At 46.4% G+C, this 17,595-nt stretch overlaps 9 protein-coding genes across 9 annotated transcripts; 5 read left to right on the forward strand and 4 right to left on the reverse strand.

The window, feature by feature from the left end:
- Positions 1 to 3: 3 nt before the first annotated feature.
- Positions 4 to 2,328, reverse strand: SERLADRAFT_445479 (uncharacterized protein; the record flags this gene model as incomplete). The annotated part of the gene is made up of 4 exons (XM_007313875.1): positions 4 to 682; positions 742 to 1,285; positions 1,331 to 1,516; positions 1,863 to 2,328. The coding sequence occupies 4 exons, from the start codon at positions 2,211 to 2,213 to the stop codon at positions 174 to 176; spliced, it is 1,590 nt and encodes a 529-aa protein (XP_007313937.1).
- Positions 2,329 to 2,950: 622 nt separating this feature from the next.
- On the forward strand, positions 2,951 to 4,979 carry SERLADRAFT_457816 (uncharacterized protein; the record flags this gene model as incomplete). The annotated part of the gene is made up of 6 exons (XM_007313876.1): positions 2,951 to 3,307; positions 3,393 to 3,748; positions 3,805 to 4,091; positions 4,151 to 4,304; positions 4,372 to 4,567; positions 4,626 to 4,979. The coding sequence occupies 4 exons, from the start codon at positions 3,894 to 3,896 to the stop codon at positions 4,816 to 4,818; spliced, it is 741 nt and encodes a 246-aa protein (XP_007313938.1).
- Positions 4,980 to 5,070: 91 nt separating this feature from the next.
- Positions 5,071 to 7,311, forward strand: SERLADRAFT_457818 (uncharacterized protein; the record flags this gene model as incomplete). Its single annotated transcript, XM_007313877.1, has 10 exons — positions 5,071 to 5,371; positions 5,435 to 5,620; positions 5,679 to 5,746; positions 5,799 to 5,915; positions 5,978 to 6,001; positions 6,056 to 6,076; positions 6,130 to 6,192; positions 6,252 to 6,407; positions 6,460 to 6,787; positions 6,849 to 7,311. The coding sequence occupies 10 exons, from the start codon at positions 5,146 to 5,148 to the stop codon at positions 7,196 to 7,198; spliced, it is 1,539 nt and encodes a 512-aa protein (XP_007313939.1).
- A 62-nt stretch (positions 7,312 to 7,373) lies between these two features.
- SERLADRAFT_378973 (uncharacterized protein) lies at positions 7,374 to 9,535 on the forward strand (the record flags this gene model as incomplete). Its single annotated transcript, XM_007313878.1, has 7 exons — positions 7,374 to 7,840; positions 7,901 to 8,368; positions 8,422 to 8,467; positions 8,519 to 8,883; positions 8,937 to 9,001; positions 9,055 to 9,085; positions 9,142 to 9,535. The coding sequence occupies 7 exons, from the start codon at positions 7,403 to 7,405 to the stop codon at positions 9,253 to 9,255; spliced, it is 1,527 nt and encodes a 508-aa protein (XP_007313940.1).
- SERLADRAFT_378975 (uncharacterized protein) lies at positions 9,525 to 10,201 on the reverse strand (the record flags this gene model as incomplete). The annotated part of the gene is made up of 4 exons (XM_007313879.1): positions 9,525 to 9,735; positions 9,794 to 9,921; positions 9,979 to 10,019; positions 10,079 to 10,201. The coding sequence occupies 4 exons, from the start codon at positions 10,104 to 10,106 to the stop codon at positions 9,645 to 9,647; spliced, it is 288 nt and encodes a 95-aa protein (XP_007313941.1).
- Positions 10,202 to 10,326: 125 nt separating this feature from the next.
- Positions 10,327 to 12,081, forward strand: SERLADRAFT_457829 (uncharacterized protein; the record flags this gene model as incomplete). Its single annotated transcript, XM_007313880.1, has 7 exons — positions 10,327 to 10,447; positions 10,498 to 10,801; positions 10,856 to 11,038; positions 11,103 to 11,273; positions 11,330 to 11,605; positions 11,666 to 11,732; positions 11,785 to 12,081. The coding sequence occupies 6 exons, from the start codon at positions 10,529 to 10,531 to the stop codon at positions 11,838 to 11,840; spliced, it is 1,026 nt and encodes a 341-aa protein (XP_007313942.1).
- A 795-nt stretch (positions 12,082 to 12,876) lies between these two features.
- Positions 12,877 to 15,190, reverse strand: SERLADRAFT_457831 (uncharacterized protein; the record flags this gene model as incomplete). Its single annotated transcript, XM_007313881.1, has 6 exons — positions 12,877 to 13,342; positions 13,399 to 13,562; positions 13,615 to 14,246; positions 14,299 to 14,339; positions 14,414 to 14,594; positions 14,657 to 15,190. 6 exons carry the CDS (start codon positions 15,093 to 15,095, stop codon positions 13,225 to 13,227), a joined length of 1,575 nt encoding a protein of 524 aa, XP_007313943.1.
- A 77-nt stretch (positions 15,191 to 15,267) lies between these two features.
- Positions 15,268 to 16,267, reverse strand: SERLADRAFT_378986 (uncharacterized protein; the record flags this gene model as incomplete). The annotated part of the gene is made up of 7 exons (XM_007313882.1): positions 15,268 to 15,475; positions 15,532 to 15,618; positions 15,666 to 15,718; positions 15,772 to 15,848; positions 15,912 to 16,064; positions 16,121 to 16,130; positions 16,188 to 16,267. The coding sequence occupies 7 exons, from the start codon at positions 16,188 to 16,190 to the stop codon at positions 15,439 to 15,441; spliced, it is 420 nt and encodes a 139-aa protein (XP_007313944.1).
- An 86-nt stretch (positions 16,268 to 16,353) lies between these two features.
- SERLADRAFT_457839 (uncharacterized protein) lies at positions 16,354 to 17,513 on the forward strand (the record flags this gene model as incomplete). The annotated part of the gene is made up of 4 exons (XM_007313883.1): positions 16,354 to 16,634; positions 16,690 to 16,789; positions 16,840 to 16,962; positions 17,019 to 17,513. The coding sequence occupies 4 exons, from the start codon at positions 16,360 to 16,362 to the stop codon at positions 17,418 to 17,420; spliced, it is 900 nt and encodes a 299-aa protein (XP_007313945.1).
- Between the last annotated feature and the right edge of the window lie 82 nt (positions 17,514 to 17,595).

Consider the following 17,595-nt stretch of genomic DNA (forward strand, 5'->3'; position numbering starts at 1 on the left):
GCAGGATAAGGACTGTTTAGCGCGAACTTATATATTGGCTACGCGTAAATCTGCTTTACAGTAAATTGACAAATACGGGGGGGGGAAAGCAAAAAGACATATGCAAGACGCCTACCCGCTCGAGCTCATGCATACCTTCTACCAGTGTCATTGCGCGACATCATGTCGCTAATCTAATCATCACAATCATCAGCTTCATCGTCTCCTACCACTGATCCTCCACCAAACGATGCAGTAAGTTCTATATCATCTAAATCCCGCTCTAGATCCAATAGCTCCCCAACTGACTCGGCAGGTTCATCGCCAACTAAGCCCCTTAGCCTTGATACCTCATGCCTGAGCTTGCCAATTTCGTCGTCCCTTCGATCGACACGCCCCTTGAGCACTCGAATGAAGTCATTACCGCACCGCAGAAGCTGTAGCTTGCTAACACCCTTGTTAGGACCTTCACCGCCAGCTTTAGGTGGGCCGCGTGGAGGTAGCGCACCCGGAAGGATGGGAGTATCAGGAAAGTTTTCGTCAGACGGAAGAGGTATCGGTGGCAAAAGTATGCGAAGATCGTCGAATGTCGTCTTTAACGAATCACGACGCTTCTGCTCAGCATCCTTATGAGACTTGCGACTTTGCGGTACAGGCGGCATAGGAGCAGCCGATGAGCCTGCATGTACGTTGGTGCCACCGGCTAATAAATAAAATGTGACGGTGAGCATAGAGTTTCTAAGTAGGTAGCGAATAATTTACCCGGAAGAATTGGCTTAGGACCTGGACTTATCAACATTTGATTTTTTCTTAGGGTCCTGCAAGAACCAGCTTCTGCCGAGGGCTTAGACCTTGAGGCGGATTTGCCTTTAGGATCATTTTTGAGTGACTTCGCATCTTTGGCAATCGGGGTCAAGCTACTGCTGATTCCTAGACGACCCAGTTCCATGAGGCTGGCTGGTGTGACCGGCGTTATAGACGTGACATTTGCAGTAGTTGCAGCTGCTGGCTTTGATGTCGAGGCTGCAGATGAATGAGCCGTGGGCGGCGCGGGAGGTGGCATAGATAAATCTACAGGAGATGGCGAATCTTCTCCCGTTAGAATACTACCTCGTCTAGACCTCGTGGAACGCAGAAGAGGAGTCGAGCTTGCGGACTTGGTCACACGGGCAGCCCTTTTACCGTTATTGAAAGAGTTAGACGTATTCGCCGTGGCTGGTGAGAGACGCTTGCGAGACGGCTTTGCGACACCCTCGTCACCGCTGGGCGATGCAGTGCGCTTGTTAGGTTGTTTTGGCTGCACAGGCTGTTGGTTATAAGCTCCAAGCCAAGGGCTAGTAAGAGGTGATACATCCATATCCAAGTCAGACGGTGATGGGAGAGGAAAGGGATTCTGAAAGGCAATATTGGCAGGAGCCGAATTTGAGCCAGGATGACGCGAGTACTGATTCAACACAGGCTGCGCGTGGGGAGACGGTAAAGGAATGGTGTCCATCGCACCAGATTGATACATGTCCTGATGAGAATCCATATACGGCTGGTTCATCGGGGACATATACTCAGGATTTGGCATGGGCCGAAGTTCCGTTGAAGACACTGCTCACATGAGCGCCTGGAATATATATCGCGAACGAAGAGCTCACCAGGCGTAGGAAGACCGTGGAAGTTTGAAATTTGATCTCTTGTGTGCTCAGATGACGAATCTGAGGAACCGACTATGGAATGACCCTTGATAAGTGCGAGCTAAATGATCATAGAAGTAAGTGCATCCACATTATTGGTCCACCACAAGAAGCGGGAAGCAAGGCATGCAGACCACACAAGGCAGCATAATGCTATATAGCAACCAACCACTTCGTAGTTCCGAAGAGGATCTATCTCACCTGTTGCTGGAAGATCTGGTTTTGTATTTGATTCTGCAGCTGCTGTAGTTGTTGAAGCTGATTTAGTTTGTACTGTTGCTCGAGCAAAGCCTGCGGGGTATACTGTGGAACTGCTGATGACGGGGACATCTCCATGCTCTGCATGACCATCATGTTGTTCATGAGATCCATGTTAAGCTGGGTGTTACTCAGTCCAGAGAAGTTGTTAAGCATAGGCTGTTGGTTTATTAAATTCCCTGAGTTCATGGGAGACTGTTGCTGAAGATCTGAGCCTCTCTGAACGGGGTGCTCTGGGGGGAAGAAAGAGGCTAAAAAGTCTTTTTGTTGCTGCTCCTGTGTCCTTGTCTCCATCGTTGGAGTAGATCAAGGTGTGATGGTTCAGGAATAAGAGATACAATAGGGTTGGCTCTGGAGATGACCAGCAAGGATATAGTGATAGCGAAGAAAACGTTGGAGGAAATATAAATGAAAACGAAATCAAGAGCGAAATGACAAAAGACAGGTTTTACGACACAAAATTTCTATTTCAGGTCACGATACATACTATGCTCCGTCGGGCTCCCGGTCCGATGATTTCAGCAGCCACAGACTGCGATCTTCACCAACTCGAGAGACGTCCATCTCGTACTAGTTACTACACATGTAGGATATTATACCAATTGTTATAGCTCCTGATGACTATTGTCAGGTTTTTCCATAGTTTTCAATAATTCTGTCATCCTGGTATTCCTGAACAAATTCTCTTCGCTCCATCTTCCCTTTGCCACCTCTACTGCAAATGTACCTAGCCCCTCGATCTTGGTATACATAGAAGGCAGAAGGGTGGAAAACACGGGGGCCATAACGCAATCTGCGAACCTAGCTGATGTTGATCGAATATTTAGTCGATCCGAAGGATGATTTTGGGAAGGGAAGAAGTAGGCAGGTCGGAGGATTGACGACTTGATACCAGACGAGGACGGGAGTTCGAGCAGGTCTTTCTCTGTTCGACCCTGTAGAATATAAGGAGGTAAGCTTTACAACTCTGCTACGTTCGATGTGTTCCTGACCTTGATCCTTGCAAACTTCAGCTTGCTTTTACTGGTCTGATCGGCACCCTCGCCAGATACAAAGACAAATTTGAAGGGCTCCTTGGCTCTCTCCCTCACCCCACCGTCTTGTATAGCATTGATGAAACTCATGGTGTAATCGTATGTGATCCTTGTATATTCTTCGTCGCTCAAACCCACAGAACTTTTACCTAGAGCCCACACACAAGCATCGTGGTCAGCTAGGCGGGTGCTTAGCTCTGGGGAGTAATTCATGAAATCCTGCAGGACAACTACTTCAGTCTTGTTGTTCTCGGGAATTTCCATCCATGAAGGCAGGACTCGTCGAGAGAGCACTGTGATGTTTGTTATAGCGGCATCCTGGACTGCTGTGCGGAATATCTGAATGCCAGCTTGCAGTGATAAAGAAAGAAATATTGGTTGAGCTACGTTTGTAAGGAGAAACAGTGTAACACACCTGCACCAGTGACACCAGTAAGGATTAATTTCATGTTTTTGATGTACTAGGAAGAAGAGATTGAATGTTTCGATGAAGCATCGAAACTGGCAGCAGACAGATTTTATATGTGATAGCATAATAGCAACCATGCCGGTCAGTCGTAAGCTATCTTGAAGCCGAAGACGGAATACGGTGGATAGAATGTACCAGTCGGCGCGGCAGAGGACGTGGCTCTCGTGTTATTTAGTAAGGTTACATTGTGCGAGTTTGATAGCCTGAGGGGTGCGAGTGTTCCAGAACTTTACAAGACGTAGCCTCCTGCTTATTGCAGCACCCCACTCCACTCTAGTCCAAACATTAGAGCGATAAGATGCATATGATGCCAGTGGTTTTTGAGTGTTCAGTCCTTCCCATCATAAATTATGTTTACGCATATTTATGGACAATGCATTAGACGCCGTGGGCACTGCCAGATTGTGGCTTCGTCTGTTGCAACGGGGTTAGTTTCGTCGATTCTTTGCTGCACAAGTATTGTCCCAAGTAATGCACGCCCACCAACGCTCACCAACTGGTCGGTTTAACTCGTATCATGGTCCCAAACGACAACTCCTCGGAAATCATGCTGGCCACGTGGCCCCCGCTTGGAGAACTGGGGACATAACGCCAAATGCAAATGATAAGCAAGGGAGCAAGATCCTTTTGAGTAGACTCCCAATGGATGTCGGAGAGACGGAAGTGGAGGTGCGCTCAGGTATGCATGCGCGTCCTATCATATTCTAAGGAACAGTGATGCGGCATAGGACCTTTTCAAAAAGACAGTAGGCCCTCTTAAGGAGGTTTTCTTGATATACAACTCGCAAGCACGCTCCAGAGGAATGGCTGTCGTGACTTTCCAGCGTCCAGGAGATGCTGCAATTGCACGTGCTAAATATGACGGAAAATTTGTTGACGGCAGTAAGTATACCATAAATCTTTATCATTTCCATTTATACATCGATATCGTACGTGCTGCATCTTTTAGGGCGGCCCATTAAAATTGAAATTATTGTGGATTCACAAGAACCAGTGAGACCGTCACTCACTCCGCCCACTGCACCCTCGCTTTTGAATAGGCTGGGAGGCGTTGCTGCCACGAAGGCTGCTGCTGCTGCTGCTGTTCCCCCTCCCCTTCTTCCTCTTCCTACAGGACCCATAGCAAAAGTAGCCCCCAAACTCATGTATGATCTGCTTAGTGTGTAATCTCGTTCTTGTCTGCTGACCTTTGTCACTTGTCAGACAAGCTCGAAAACCCAAAGTTATACCAGTAAATTCGGCAGCACAGGCTGTCGTGCCCCATCGCGTTCGACAGAAAAAAGGTCCCCGACGTGTCAAGAAGTCTCTGGCACAACTGGACAAAGAGATGGAAGATTACCGAGCCGCTGTCGATTACTCCGACACTTCTAGACCAGAATCCACGAATGGTATCTAATGGCGATATATTATTTATAGGGATTTTACTGTTGCCTTGCGGAATCAATGGATCTTCATCATCCTATTCTCACATCTTACATCTAGGCAGAATATTGTGTCATTCATTGTCGCTCAAAAACGTACTATACACGAATAAAGTACACTAACTGGCATTTCACTTAAGAATCATTGAGCGCGTCTAGTAACTTTAAGGTTCCCCTGCACGTGATAATCTGCTTGAAATGAGCCGCTCAAGTTTCCGAGTTCACTTGGAGTTTACCATCAAGATATATTCTGCGAATACCGAGTGCTGTTTCTTGTGAGATCACTGATCGATATCTGATTCATGGCAGCTCCATTATATACTACAGCCTCTGGGCTCCTGTGGCATGCAGGTAAAATCCTCATCTTGACGATAGGTCTCCCAGCCCGCGGGAAGACACATATTTCGCGAGCCCTGGAACGTTATTTGCGATGGATGGGAGTCAAGACTCAGGTAGTATCACTGGGCGACTATCGTCGCAAAACATTAGGAGGGGCTCAGAAGCTTCCTCCTGATTACTTCACTTTAGGTGCGATAAATCACCGATGAGAGTGTTCTAATTTCTCGGTGTATGGCTTATGCAGATTGACAGGAGAAAAGTCTCCAGAAACTATCGCATTGAGGAAGATGGTATCCGATGGCTGTGAAGAGCTGATATGGAATTTCTTCGAGAGCGGAGGTCAGGTTGTGATATATGACGCTAATAATGGCACGCGCAAGGGGCGGGAGACATTGGCTGAAAAGTTTGGAAAAGCTGGCATACATGTGATCATGCTAGGTCTAAAATATTGCGCAGCATTATTTTTGCAGAAGTCATCTGACCATATATTTCGTAGAGTCATTTTGCGATAACAAAGAAATCATCGAAACAAACATCCGTAATGTTAAGATATCATCTCCTGATGTACGTACTATTACTTATCTTTACGGTGAGAATGACGTTGATGAGAACCTAGTATCGTGGCTGGGATCCCAACAAGGCTGTAGAGGATTACTATGGTCGAATTAAAGATCGAGAACGATCCTATGAACCGGTTGAGGAAACAACATGGCCTTTCATTCGTATCATTAACGTACGTTCTATATATTCCTTCTGTATACATGGGCTCAATTTATGGTCTTGTATTTATATTAGGTTGGGGAGAAGATAATGGTTCATGTCAGTATATTTTAACGTTTGCGAAGGATACCCAATGCTCATCATTACGCTCAGAACATTCGAGGTTACCTTCAGGTAAATTACTCATTTGTATTTGAGAGTCACGGTGCTTATAGCCTTTCTGACAGTCAAGGATCATCTTCTTTCTGATGAATATACATAATAGATTTCGCATGATCTATTTTGCCCGAGTGAGACACAGGCATCGTCCTCCGCCGATGCACGTTATCTGACCCCCCTTCATTTTCAGTCGGGACAATCGCTTATTGAGCATTCTTACAAAGCTGATTCTGATCTCTCCCCCGCTGGGTGGGAGTATTCCGAGAAGCTGAAAGAATTTGTTCTCAAGAGACGTACTAAGTCTCTGGAACAAAGGGGTTACAGCGCCGATGATCGCCGACTAGTGGTACGCCATAAATGGTTTGAAACTCGTACAGCCATTTCTTATTCTTGTTTAGATCTGGACATCGACTCGACGTCGTGCACATCACACCGCATGGCCCTTCCTGGTCGCAGCACAAACGGCGACCCACACACCCCATCTTACTGTAGAAGAATCTATGGCAACTTCTGCTGAGGCCTCTACTTTGAGCGAAGTCGCAAACATCCCCACGCTTAACGTCAAAGTCGTGGAGAAACCCCAGATGTCCGAGATCAACCCTGGTGTTTGGGATGGTCTCACGCCGGACACAGCTCGAAAGTACTATTCTGATGAATGGAAGCGATTTGTTAAAGACCCATATGCATTCCGTGCACCAAGGGCTGAAAGCTATCATGACTTGAGCGGTGAGTATATAGCTTATCGCTCTGATGAAGAAATAGGAATTTAATGATATCCCTCCCGAAGTGCGATTGGAGCCTATACTGATAGAGCTGGAACGCGAAAAGGAAGACCTCCTCATCATAGGCCACTCTTCTGTCATTCGTTGTCTCCTGGCGTATCTCATTGGAATGCCTGCATCCGAGATTCCCGCCATAGAAATTGCACGTGGAGACCTGCTTGAAGTTGTTCCGTCTTCGTACGGTGTAGACAGCCAAGCCTTTCACTTCTGGGATGGTCCTGGCCGACGAGGGGAAGATGGAGGCTCAGGAGAAACTTCCAAAGATGAAACAAATTTCTACGAGAATTATGCTGAGGATACAAAAGGAAAAAGGAGGATTCATAGGGAAGAAGAGCTCGAAGGAGACAAGATTTAATCATATAAGAAGGTATAAATGGCTGATAGGCAGTAGAGAATAATTTTTGTACAGAACGAGCATTTGGCATTTGTATTGTACATGTACTTTTAGATTCTAGAGAGTTGAGTTCATGGGTTCCGGCATGTTACAAAAAAGGCAAGTATACATGAAATGATTCCAGCCGCGGGACTTCGACTTGCCCTTGACTAAAGACATTGTCAAATGTCGCGGCCCAGCACCAGTCGACAGTCGTCGAACGCTCAGCTGCCTAGATTTCGGTCAGCCCATGTCCCTACTCTTTCCAACGCTCGCCCGTCGCCTGTGACTCGGAGGACATCAGTTTCTGGGCTCACAGCTGGCGCACAAAAAGCCCAACGGACGTCCAAAACATCTCAGAAACTTGTTCTTCTGCCTTCTGCGCCGCAGACGAAGCCACTCCGTGCAGATGAAGATGATGTGCATGGATACGAGACAGATACGGGTTTCAGAGATCACAAAAGCGAGGGGGAGCGGATGACGAAAGAGCAGCGTCAACGGGCGGGGTTCAAGCGAATCACAGCGTATTGCATCTCAGAGTCGTTCAAGATGAAACTACTGGCGTCGTTTTTGAAGAGAGAACATAATGTGTCTCCTAGGGTCTTCGATGAAGCTATGTATATTGTAAGCATAATCTGAGGCACTCATCACTGTGGTTTACTCTGTCTCCTCGTTCTTTTCCAGCTGTATCATTTACCACTCTTACCTGGATACGGCCCAAATTCGAACATTCGTTCATCTGCTCCTTTGAGCTCTCCGAGGACTGAGGCGCTACTGACTCATATGTCCGAAGCAGAAGAGAATGGATATCAAGGCTCTTACTTTGCTACGCCCGAAGAACGTTCCCCAGGCTCCCTCAATGATGGATATATGACATCAGGCTCTCCCGTTGAAATGCGCAGACCCCCGAGGTCTCCCCAGGCTGCAACCGAACCAAGTAACACTCGCGAGCCTCAAGATGCACAATTTCAAACAAGTATCAATAATGAAGACCAATTTGCGGAAGCGATATTCTTTGCATACGGTGTAGTCGTTTTCTTCGGTTTGGAAGAAGGCCAGGAAAGAGGTATTTTAGAAGACATAGACAATGCAGGCGTCCTGAGAAGACCTATCGAGGAAGATGATTGGGAGATTGAAGAGTGCCATTTTGCGGTGAGTTATGCCTTACCAAACTAAACGAATGCCCAACTTAGAGCAGTTCGCAGCATGATCCCCTAATTGCATATCCTCGTATATACAATGATTTTTTCAGTGAGCATTTTCTATCTCATTCTTGATTTCAGGTTACATAATCTATTGCAGCTTTCAAGTCTCCTTCCCATCTCCTTAAGCTCTCCGTCGCTCATGCCCTAGCCCAGTCCACATTACTGGCGCACTATGAGACGAATGCACAGCGCGTCTTGTCCGATCCACGGACAGTTTCTATACCACGGCAGCTCGCTTCTAGCGGTGCCATCCAGCTGAAGCGCAAAGACGCCCTGCGGATCACCGGAAGATTATTCAAGTTGCGGCGGGACATCAACTTGGTTTCGAATGTTCTTGATGTTCCAGAGCTTTTCTGGAGTGAGGCCAGTCTAAAAGATCTTTATGACGCAGTTAGGGAGTACATGGAAATTCCTGGAAGAGTCCAAGTGCTCAATGAAAAGCTCGGTGTTGCTTCTGAATTTGTGGGGTCATCTTTCATCGTAAGCCGTGCACCCAAATTAAAACCTTGTTATAGCTGGATGCCATACATGACCACCTTAACAATAATGCGATGGAACGCATTACATGGATAGTTATCTGGTGCGTTTTTCAGCAACCAACTTCACCTGAATCTGAAATATATTGGTGGACAGGCTGATCGTTGTTGCTATATTAGTTGAACTGGTTAGTCCTTACAAGTTGATTATTTGCCTGTATCTCATCATTGAAAACACCAACAGGGAGAAGTAATAGCACGCCTAATCGTTCACGCCACTATGGGTACCAAGACAACTCGTGTTGTATCTCCCGTAGCTGCTTTCAGGACACTGCAGAGATTAGTGGCCCAGAAATAGTATTTGTATTCTATATACTATTCACCGATAATGGACTCAAGTACAGAGATTGCAAACCATACCAGTAATGCATTTCGGTATGAATAGTAGCGACTGCATGTGGAGTGCTGCGAGTAAAACGCGATGTGATCTTAGTCTGCGGTATTAGGCAACGGGCTCTGGACCTTGTATGAAGAGACCCTTTCCACTACTTGCCATGTTGCTTCGATGGATGCGAACCAAAAACTCCATGACGAGCAAAATTGTCAGTCTTGGTATATTTATTGCATGTCACATACATACATTTTGATGCGATGAGAGAATGCTAGTATGGCACCCCCGGCAGCCTTTTGTGAGCACGATCGAAAGTGCGAGATCTCGTGAATAAAGGAGGGAATCGATGAGATGGATCAGTAGCGGATTGGTGGTAGAGGTTCGGCGCGGATGGTTGCGAGATCGACAGCTTGGTCTGCTTCATCGTCTATTTCACCGATTAGTACACTGGTGAGAATATTATTCAGTTGTTCGACAACAATTCTCAGGTGCTTAGAAAACGTACATCATGTCTCCTTTCACCAGATACAACCCCAGTGGTATTTCTTCTACACCCTCGTCCATGCTGTACACTCTCTCTTTCGAATCGGAAAGGACTACGTTGGATTTCTGATCGAAACCCGCCATGATGCCCTGTAGAGGTATGTGTTGAGCCGACTAAGAACGAAATAGAAGAGATGAGAAGCATACCACTATGGAACGACCGTCTTGAAGGATCAATAACACACGGCCTTCATATGCAAAATCATCAAGATCGTTAGATAAAGGTAAAGCGAAGAGGAGGATTTACGGTCGACATAGCCCTGCAGGCTGGACATCGTGCACCCAACAGTTGATCCTTGGCTCAGTATTCAGGCAAGATAAACCAGTGCTGACACCACACAGCGATTATTGCCTTGAAATAGCGGAGGACGACTGGGGAAGCCCTGACCAGAGCAGGCGTTGACCAGAGTCCGCGGGGGACAGATGTTACATAATCAGCGTGGGTGACTGAGGTCCCACCACGTGGACACCTCGGCCAGTTTACGCCTCTACGGCGTTCTTATCGACCTCAAGGCTAAGCAGGCACCCGACGAAGATATCTCGAATCCTTACGTTCTTTGTTCCTTTCTCTTCCATTCTTTTCATCTCCCTCTTCGCTAACACCACGCACGTCACTGTAAGTTTGTCCTCTCTTCGCCTGCAATTTTCTGATTGCCAGCAATACAGCCTTTGCCCGTGCTGTCACTGAAGTACCACCATGGCTCAAGAACAAAAAGACATAGAGCTCTCTGAATCTGTCTCTGCCGAGAAAGCCCAGCTCTTGGAGGCACAGACAGGCGACGCTAACCCTCCTCTTCCTTCACCGGCTACTGCGTCCACTACCAAACCAAAGACCAAGGTCACTACCGCAGCTATAATCCCCATATGGATCATACTAAGCTCAACCGTCATAATCTACAACAACTATCTGTATAACACTCTGCATTTTCGCTATCCTGTCTTTCTTGTAACCTGGCATCTTACTTTTGCTGTGCGTTGTTATCTCAGTCATCTGGTAACACGCTTCTGATATCGCACCTCACAGGCCATTGGGACCCGTGTACTCCAACGAACAACAAACTTGCTTGATGGGGCCAAAGATGTGCATCTGTCAAAAGATACTTTCATGCGTTCAATCCTACCCATAGGCCTCCTCTTCAGTGGTAGCCTTATCCTCAGCAATACCGCGTATCTTCATTTAAGTGTGTCTTATATCCAGATGCTCAAAGTATGTCCAAGCAAATTTTCATTCGATGCCGTATCGTTCTTATCATTCTTTTCCCACAAACCAGGCTTTCAACCCTGTAGCGATATTGCTCATTTCATGGGCGTTCCGCATACAGGAACCCAGCAGGAAGCTGGTTCTTATTGTCTTCATGATTTCTAGTGGTGTTGCCCTAGCCTCACACGGGGAGCTACGCTTCGACTTGTTTGGTTTTCTGGTACAAGCTGCTTCTGTAGCAGTAAGTAATTTCCATTCAATGCATTTTCTGCTATCAGTTTACGCTTTCGTCGCCAGTTCGAAGCTTCTCGGCTGGTTATGATACAGATCCTTCTTCATGGCCTCAAAATGGATCCACTCGTGTCACTTCACTACTATGCACCAGTCTGTGCTATCATTAACGTTGCTGTCCTTCCATTCACGGAAGGATTGGAGCCTTTCTACGAAGTTGCACGTGTTGGTCCTCTCATACTGCTTTCAAATGCCCTCGTTGCTTTCACATTGAATGTGGCAGCCGTGTTCTTGGTGGGAGTTGGAAGTGGTTTAGTGCTGACTCTCGCTGGAGTGTTCAAGGTAATATCAATAACCATATTAAAAAAATTATATAGGCCTTTGGCTGATTATGTGATACAGGATATCCTACTCATCACAGGCTCTGTTCTCATTTTCAAATCTGAAATATCACCCCTCCAGATTCTAGGTAGAGCACCATCTTTACATATTACACATTATTTTCTGATTGCGTGTTCCAGGATACTCTATCGCACTTGGCGGCCTCATCCTCTACAAGTTATCCGCAGGAAAGTGATCACACTTGAAATTCCCTTCCCCGTGCATATATCAATTACACCCATACATTTCTCATACGTATCATGCGTATTATCGGACGTTCGAAAACTAGATAGACGGTCAGGTTCTGCGATCCATCGACCATATTATGGGCCCCTGTCCCATGTAATTCTACTCCTGGCAGCGTATCTATACTTAATGTCTGTTCAGTGTACCTATGCTTTCGTCCATTACTAGAGTAATGATACCTTGTTCCCTCACTTCTTGGCAATATTTATATTCTGAGAGTTAAACTCTGGTGATTTTGCCAAGTTCTGACGGTATTTCATCATCATTTCCTCATCGAATCATTGCGGCCATCATTCATGTACCAATGGAGCGACGGAAAGCTCCGACGAGCAAGGTTACGGTGAGTCTTGTATTTACCCCTTCTCTATTTGCTATGCATTTGGCAGGAAGCCTTGTGGTGATTGCGTAGATAACCTATGACAGCTTGTACTCACCACTACCTTTCACTGGCACGCCAATACCCCTGGTACCATGGTGGCACGACCATGATAGGCCTTGGACGTCGGGGAGACCTACTGGATATTCCATTTGTGCCGGGTATCCATAATACGTAGCCCACAGCAATGCCATACCTTATAAGACACTTCTCCCAGTCCCTCTGATTGTCCCTCTGATTGCCACAGTGGCCTTCTAACCCGTAATAAATTTGGTCGGACTGTTATCATTTTTTGATACTTATGTGAAGTATGGCATGTACAACTGGGCGCTGACCGTGGGTACGTTGCGACCCTGTTCCTTGATCCTCTGTTCCAACTTCCCTACTGATATCCAACACGGCACTGGTTTCGGAGGCGGATGACCCCCCCCGCCAATGTATACAGCACGTCTTGAGAATGAGAGAAATACCGACGAACAAGAAAATCCTGCGGATGTCATGGACAGACAAGATTCCAGTTGCTCATGGACCATCCCCCTTCTGTGTGTTATGTTATGCTCAGGGGAGACAACTTGGCAAAGATGAAAATTGATCGAAGCCGCACAGGTGTTACGGAGTTCCATGGGAATAGATGGTGTTATAGCAATGTCTATGATAAGATATTGAACATATGTGATATTAGTGCCATAATGCGTCGAAAAAAGTGTAAAAACCGCAGAAGGGTATAATCGACACTGACAATCAGGCGGTTGGAGCTATGATTCACCGTCTAGATGGCAGTGATTTGTCTAAAGATTCAGCTCGAGCATGATGTACTGTTTTATTCAAAGGGCCCCTTTTTTTGAGACCGTGGAGGAAAAGCTCCACAATAGCAAGGCCCGGCCTTGCCCGAAAAAAGGCGCTCGAAACACGTTGAACCCGTAGTGACCGAAGGTAATGACGAGGGTCATTTTCAAGACTACTTCGAAATTTCATGACCGATAGCTTCTATGATAGCTGCGGGATTTATCGAGATGTCACGAGTGTGCATATCATCTGGAACTGTAACAGGGGGAAGCGAATTACTGCTGAATTTTCTGGTACCAAAACAATCAACCGCTCGTACAAACAGGGTACCGAGTAAGCAACATACCGTTCATTCTGCCAAGCAACGTAACGTATTCCCAGAGAATGAACCGCGAGTTCTTCATCTCTAAAGAACACACCAGATGGGAAAATCTCCATGACCACCGAGTACGAGGAGGGCAACATGAAGATACTTTCCGCGAGACTATCGCCATAAACACCCACAATAACCTACAGCCACAGTTCAAAGCAAATAAGACCTGGATGACAAACGGCTACTTACAGTTGATCGAACGATAGCAGCCATCCGCTCGCTCCAGGGGGCTTCAGAAGAAATTATGTTGATTTCGTAACCTTTATTGTGACCCATTTGTCGCAATGCTTGGTCTAAAGATTGATGGTCTGCGTCTTTCAGCTTGGGGCCACTCTTGTTATTTTGGCGCGAGATATACGTGACTACAGTCTTGCCTTGTCCACTCGGTGCCTCATTGGCTCCAAAGAATCCCGCCAATTCCTGCCTTACCGGCTCCCACCAGAACTGAGAGCTTTCCAGCTGGGTAAGCGGGAGTGCGAACGCAGGTACATCTTTGTTCGCGAGCTCCGCAGCACCCTTGTCCGCCACGATAACGCGCTCCATCATAAAAGGAGCCTCCATCAACGCAAAGTCTTGCCAATCTTCCAGGTACATCATTCCAAGTGTTGGAAATGCAGTCTTCAACAAGAAAGGATGGACACCAACAGAAGAACGTGCTCGTACTATAATGGGGCCGTTGAGATCTGGCCGTTCACCCTGATATGTTGGGATGTTGGGGAACATTAGACGTCGCGGAGAAGGGAGACTCGTTTTCCCTGAAGAGCCGATAGACAAGTCGAGAGAGCTGTACGTGCGCCAGAGTGAAAGTAGTGTGTAGTTACCTAAAACCGAACATGATGTAGCCGAGAAAACGTATAGAGAATAAAGACATACTAGGTGCGGAATCTGTTGAGAGCCAGCTGACGCCCCGTATGCTAATCAAAAGGTAATTATGGGCATCGTTGACACTCAGCAACAAGGTGAATAGATGAGCCGATGCAACACTTACACACCACCAAATACACCAAGTTTCGCCCGCGCCTGTTCAATAGTCAATACTTGCCAGTCTAGGAGTTTTGTAGGTTCAGTAGGTGAAACGATAGATTCGAGGGCAGGGAAAGAGGACGAGTGATCAGTAACGAAGAAAACCGTCCCATTGACCACAATAACGTTGTTGAGGATTGTAAAACCTAAGAAATAAAGAAGCGTGTAGGTCGCATTTCCAGGATCATCTGAGCGTTGTGCTACGCACCTGGGATATGTTTTACTACCTCAGTCCTCGGAACATCGTCTCCCCAATATTGATATCCATCGCTCAAGCCGACATTTCCAAATATTTTTTGTTTTTGCGCGAGCAGCTCAGTCTGATTTATAGCCTTGTGCTTGCCAGGTCCTCCTTTAGCCCGTTGCTTCTCCTCGCTTCCAGAAAGTTTATCATCCTCCCAAGACCAGTCGCCAAATATCTCCGCTTCCAAGTCTTTACTCGATGGGTCAGTGTCCCCGCCAACTTCCCCTGGCTGTTTGTCTTTGCCGAATCGAAAACCGCCAAAAAACGAACTTTGACTTGAGGTTGATTGGTGAGTGTCAGAAAGCTCGGACGTTGACTGGAAGTTATAGAAGAATATAAATGTCGTTATTGAGAAAAGAATGATTGTTAATTCCCGTCTGCTAGGAAAGAAATACCAAGGCATCTTGAGTTGATAGTAGAACGCTGTCAGCCAGTTTCGAAGTCTAAGCCTGAGCGCAAGCTTTGGCGATCTATTCAGTCATTAAGCGCGTAGGCCTCAGAGAGGCAAGTACTTCTGATTCTAACAAGAACAAATATCCATCAGCATACGTCACGAAGCGTCACAACCCTCTTGTAATGTACATGGTGCCATGGGCTACCAGAGCAGTGGGCTGGATTCATGGCCTGATTGCTTTGACGATATTCGATGAGGGAGACATTTACAGTGAACGACGTCAAATTTAAAGATACAAAATACAGCGAGCCTAACAGGATAGACGAATAATGAAGATAAATAACAGTCAGATCTAAACTTCTTGGCTTGCGCCCTCTTTCTTGCCCCGACTAAACAGATATAGATGTTAGCGTGTTAATCCTGAACCATACATTAACTAACTAACCTGGTTTTGCTGGGCAAAAGCTCTGGATTAATGAAAGGCACAACACCACCCTGAGAAATAACAACATCTCCTAGTAGTTTGTTCAATCTGAAATATAATGAGCACATAGTATAATCAAAGACAGCGTGTCTCACTCTTCGTCATTTCGGATGGCCAACTGGAGATGCCGAGGGACGATACGTTGTTTCTGAGCGATGCCTTAGTGACCAAAACAATATAGGTAATCAGGGGCTGGCTCACCTTGTTGTCGCGAGCTGCGTTACCAGCCAACTCAAGAATTTCGGCAGCCAGGTACTCCAATACAGCAGCGAGATACACTGAGATTGGGATGGAAAAAATCAAATGTCTTGAATTGGATTTAACAAGCTCGTGCAACGTACCAGGAGCTCCTGCACCAACACGTTGGGCATAGTTACCCTTCTTAAGGAGACGATGCACACGACCGACAGGGAACTGCAAGCCAGCCTTTGCAGAACGCGACTGCGACTTCCCCTCGCCACCTGCTTTGCCACCTGACGATTTTCCTGCTTTGCCTGCACGAAAAACAAAGAGTAAAATTCCTGTTTCACAGACTCTATCGAAAACAAACCTTTTCCGCTCTATTTGTTTCGAAGATGATTCAGTCAATGACTTCAAAGCATGTGTAAGATGCTTACCATGTTACAGTGATATGTAGGTTATGTGTAAACAGTAGAATACAAAGCTGTTGGTGGTTTGGGTTCAAGAGAGACGAATCAACAAAGCTGGCGCGCATCGCGTGCTTATATACTATCACGTGATCCTTTTCCGGCCACTTCCCGATTTGGCTGTTTCGCCTGAACCGCCCAAATGTCCTTGCGTTATTCTCTACGGTCCTTGCTGCCAACGCGCAGATTCGCATTGCCAACGAATATACATAACCGAAAAAACTCGTCCGTCCCCAAGAATGGATCTGAGCCAGCTGGAGAAGAAGTCGAGAAAGGCATTCCGGTAGAACCCACAGTTCCACTCCTTCAGCGACCTTTGGGAGTGAAGGATCGTCCTCTACCACTGGAAAAGACGTGGGCGGATACACGAGAAGAAATGATGGATCAGGAGAAACGTCTTGAACAAAGAAGACATTTGTTAGTGCCACCTTTTCTACCTTCTAAAATTTTGTAAGCTTAAGGAGCCCTTCAGAATTAAAGAGGCTACGAAAGGCTACTTTACTGACCTGAACGCTACGCGACACCATGGCGGGAAAACGTGGATGGCGCCAAGTGTTATGATTCGGGAGGACGTTAGTCGTCTCCTTATAACCCCTCATTACTTTTCTAAAGTGCGGGACAGAAATCACTTTATTTCCCTAATATCGTTGGGTCAAGTTTAGACACAAAACAGAAGAAGCACACTACTAGTATCTGCGAGGGCCACGTCTCTGTAATTTCCATGCTGAACACGAAAATGTCGGAGGTATGTAAATCTACTCTGTTTCCTGGAAACTCTAACTACATGACATTTGACACCAGATTCATGTCAATGGATTTGTTTCTCTCGCGAACGAGCATTTCTTATCGCACCCGCTATATAAGTATACTCAAATCAACCTACAAGAAAACCTTCTTAAATCATTTCTCGTCTCACTTTTTCTATCGTCCATCGCGAAGTCTATTCCCCCGGAACTACATGCCACGTATCTTGTCTCAGGCCAAAACATGGAGTATGTACGCGAACAGCTTGGGATGGTCAATAAGCATGTGGGCTATGTATATCTAGTGGATGAAAACCTCAAAATACGGTGGGCTGGTTGTGCAGATGCGAAGACCGAGGAAACAGATGCGCTGTATCGCTGTGTGGGAGTGCTTCTCAATAGGTTGGAGAAGAGTAAGAAGGCGGGCGGAACAACGAGTACCTTACAGAAGCCAGTCTAACATTCGGACTCTAATCATTCCACGTCTTAGAACGTGTTGCCCCAATGAGCTCTACTTATCGTGTGCTTACACGTACTTGTTCTGTTCAAAACATCTCACATACACTCTGTGAATTTGACTGTGGTCTAGCTGCTAACGCGCATTGCCGTGCGTCGGCTGTGGGTGAGATTTTTGC

This window comes from Serpula lacrymans (genome assembly GCF_000218685.1).
Source record: "Serpula lacrymans var. lacrymans S7.9 unplaced genomic scaffold SERLAscaffold_2, whole genome shotgun sequence".
Lineage (NCBI taxonomy): Eukaryota > Fungi > Basidiomycota > Agaricomycetes > Boletales > Serpulaceae > Serpula > Serpula lacrymans.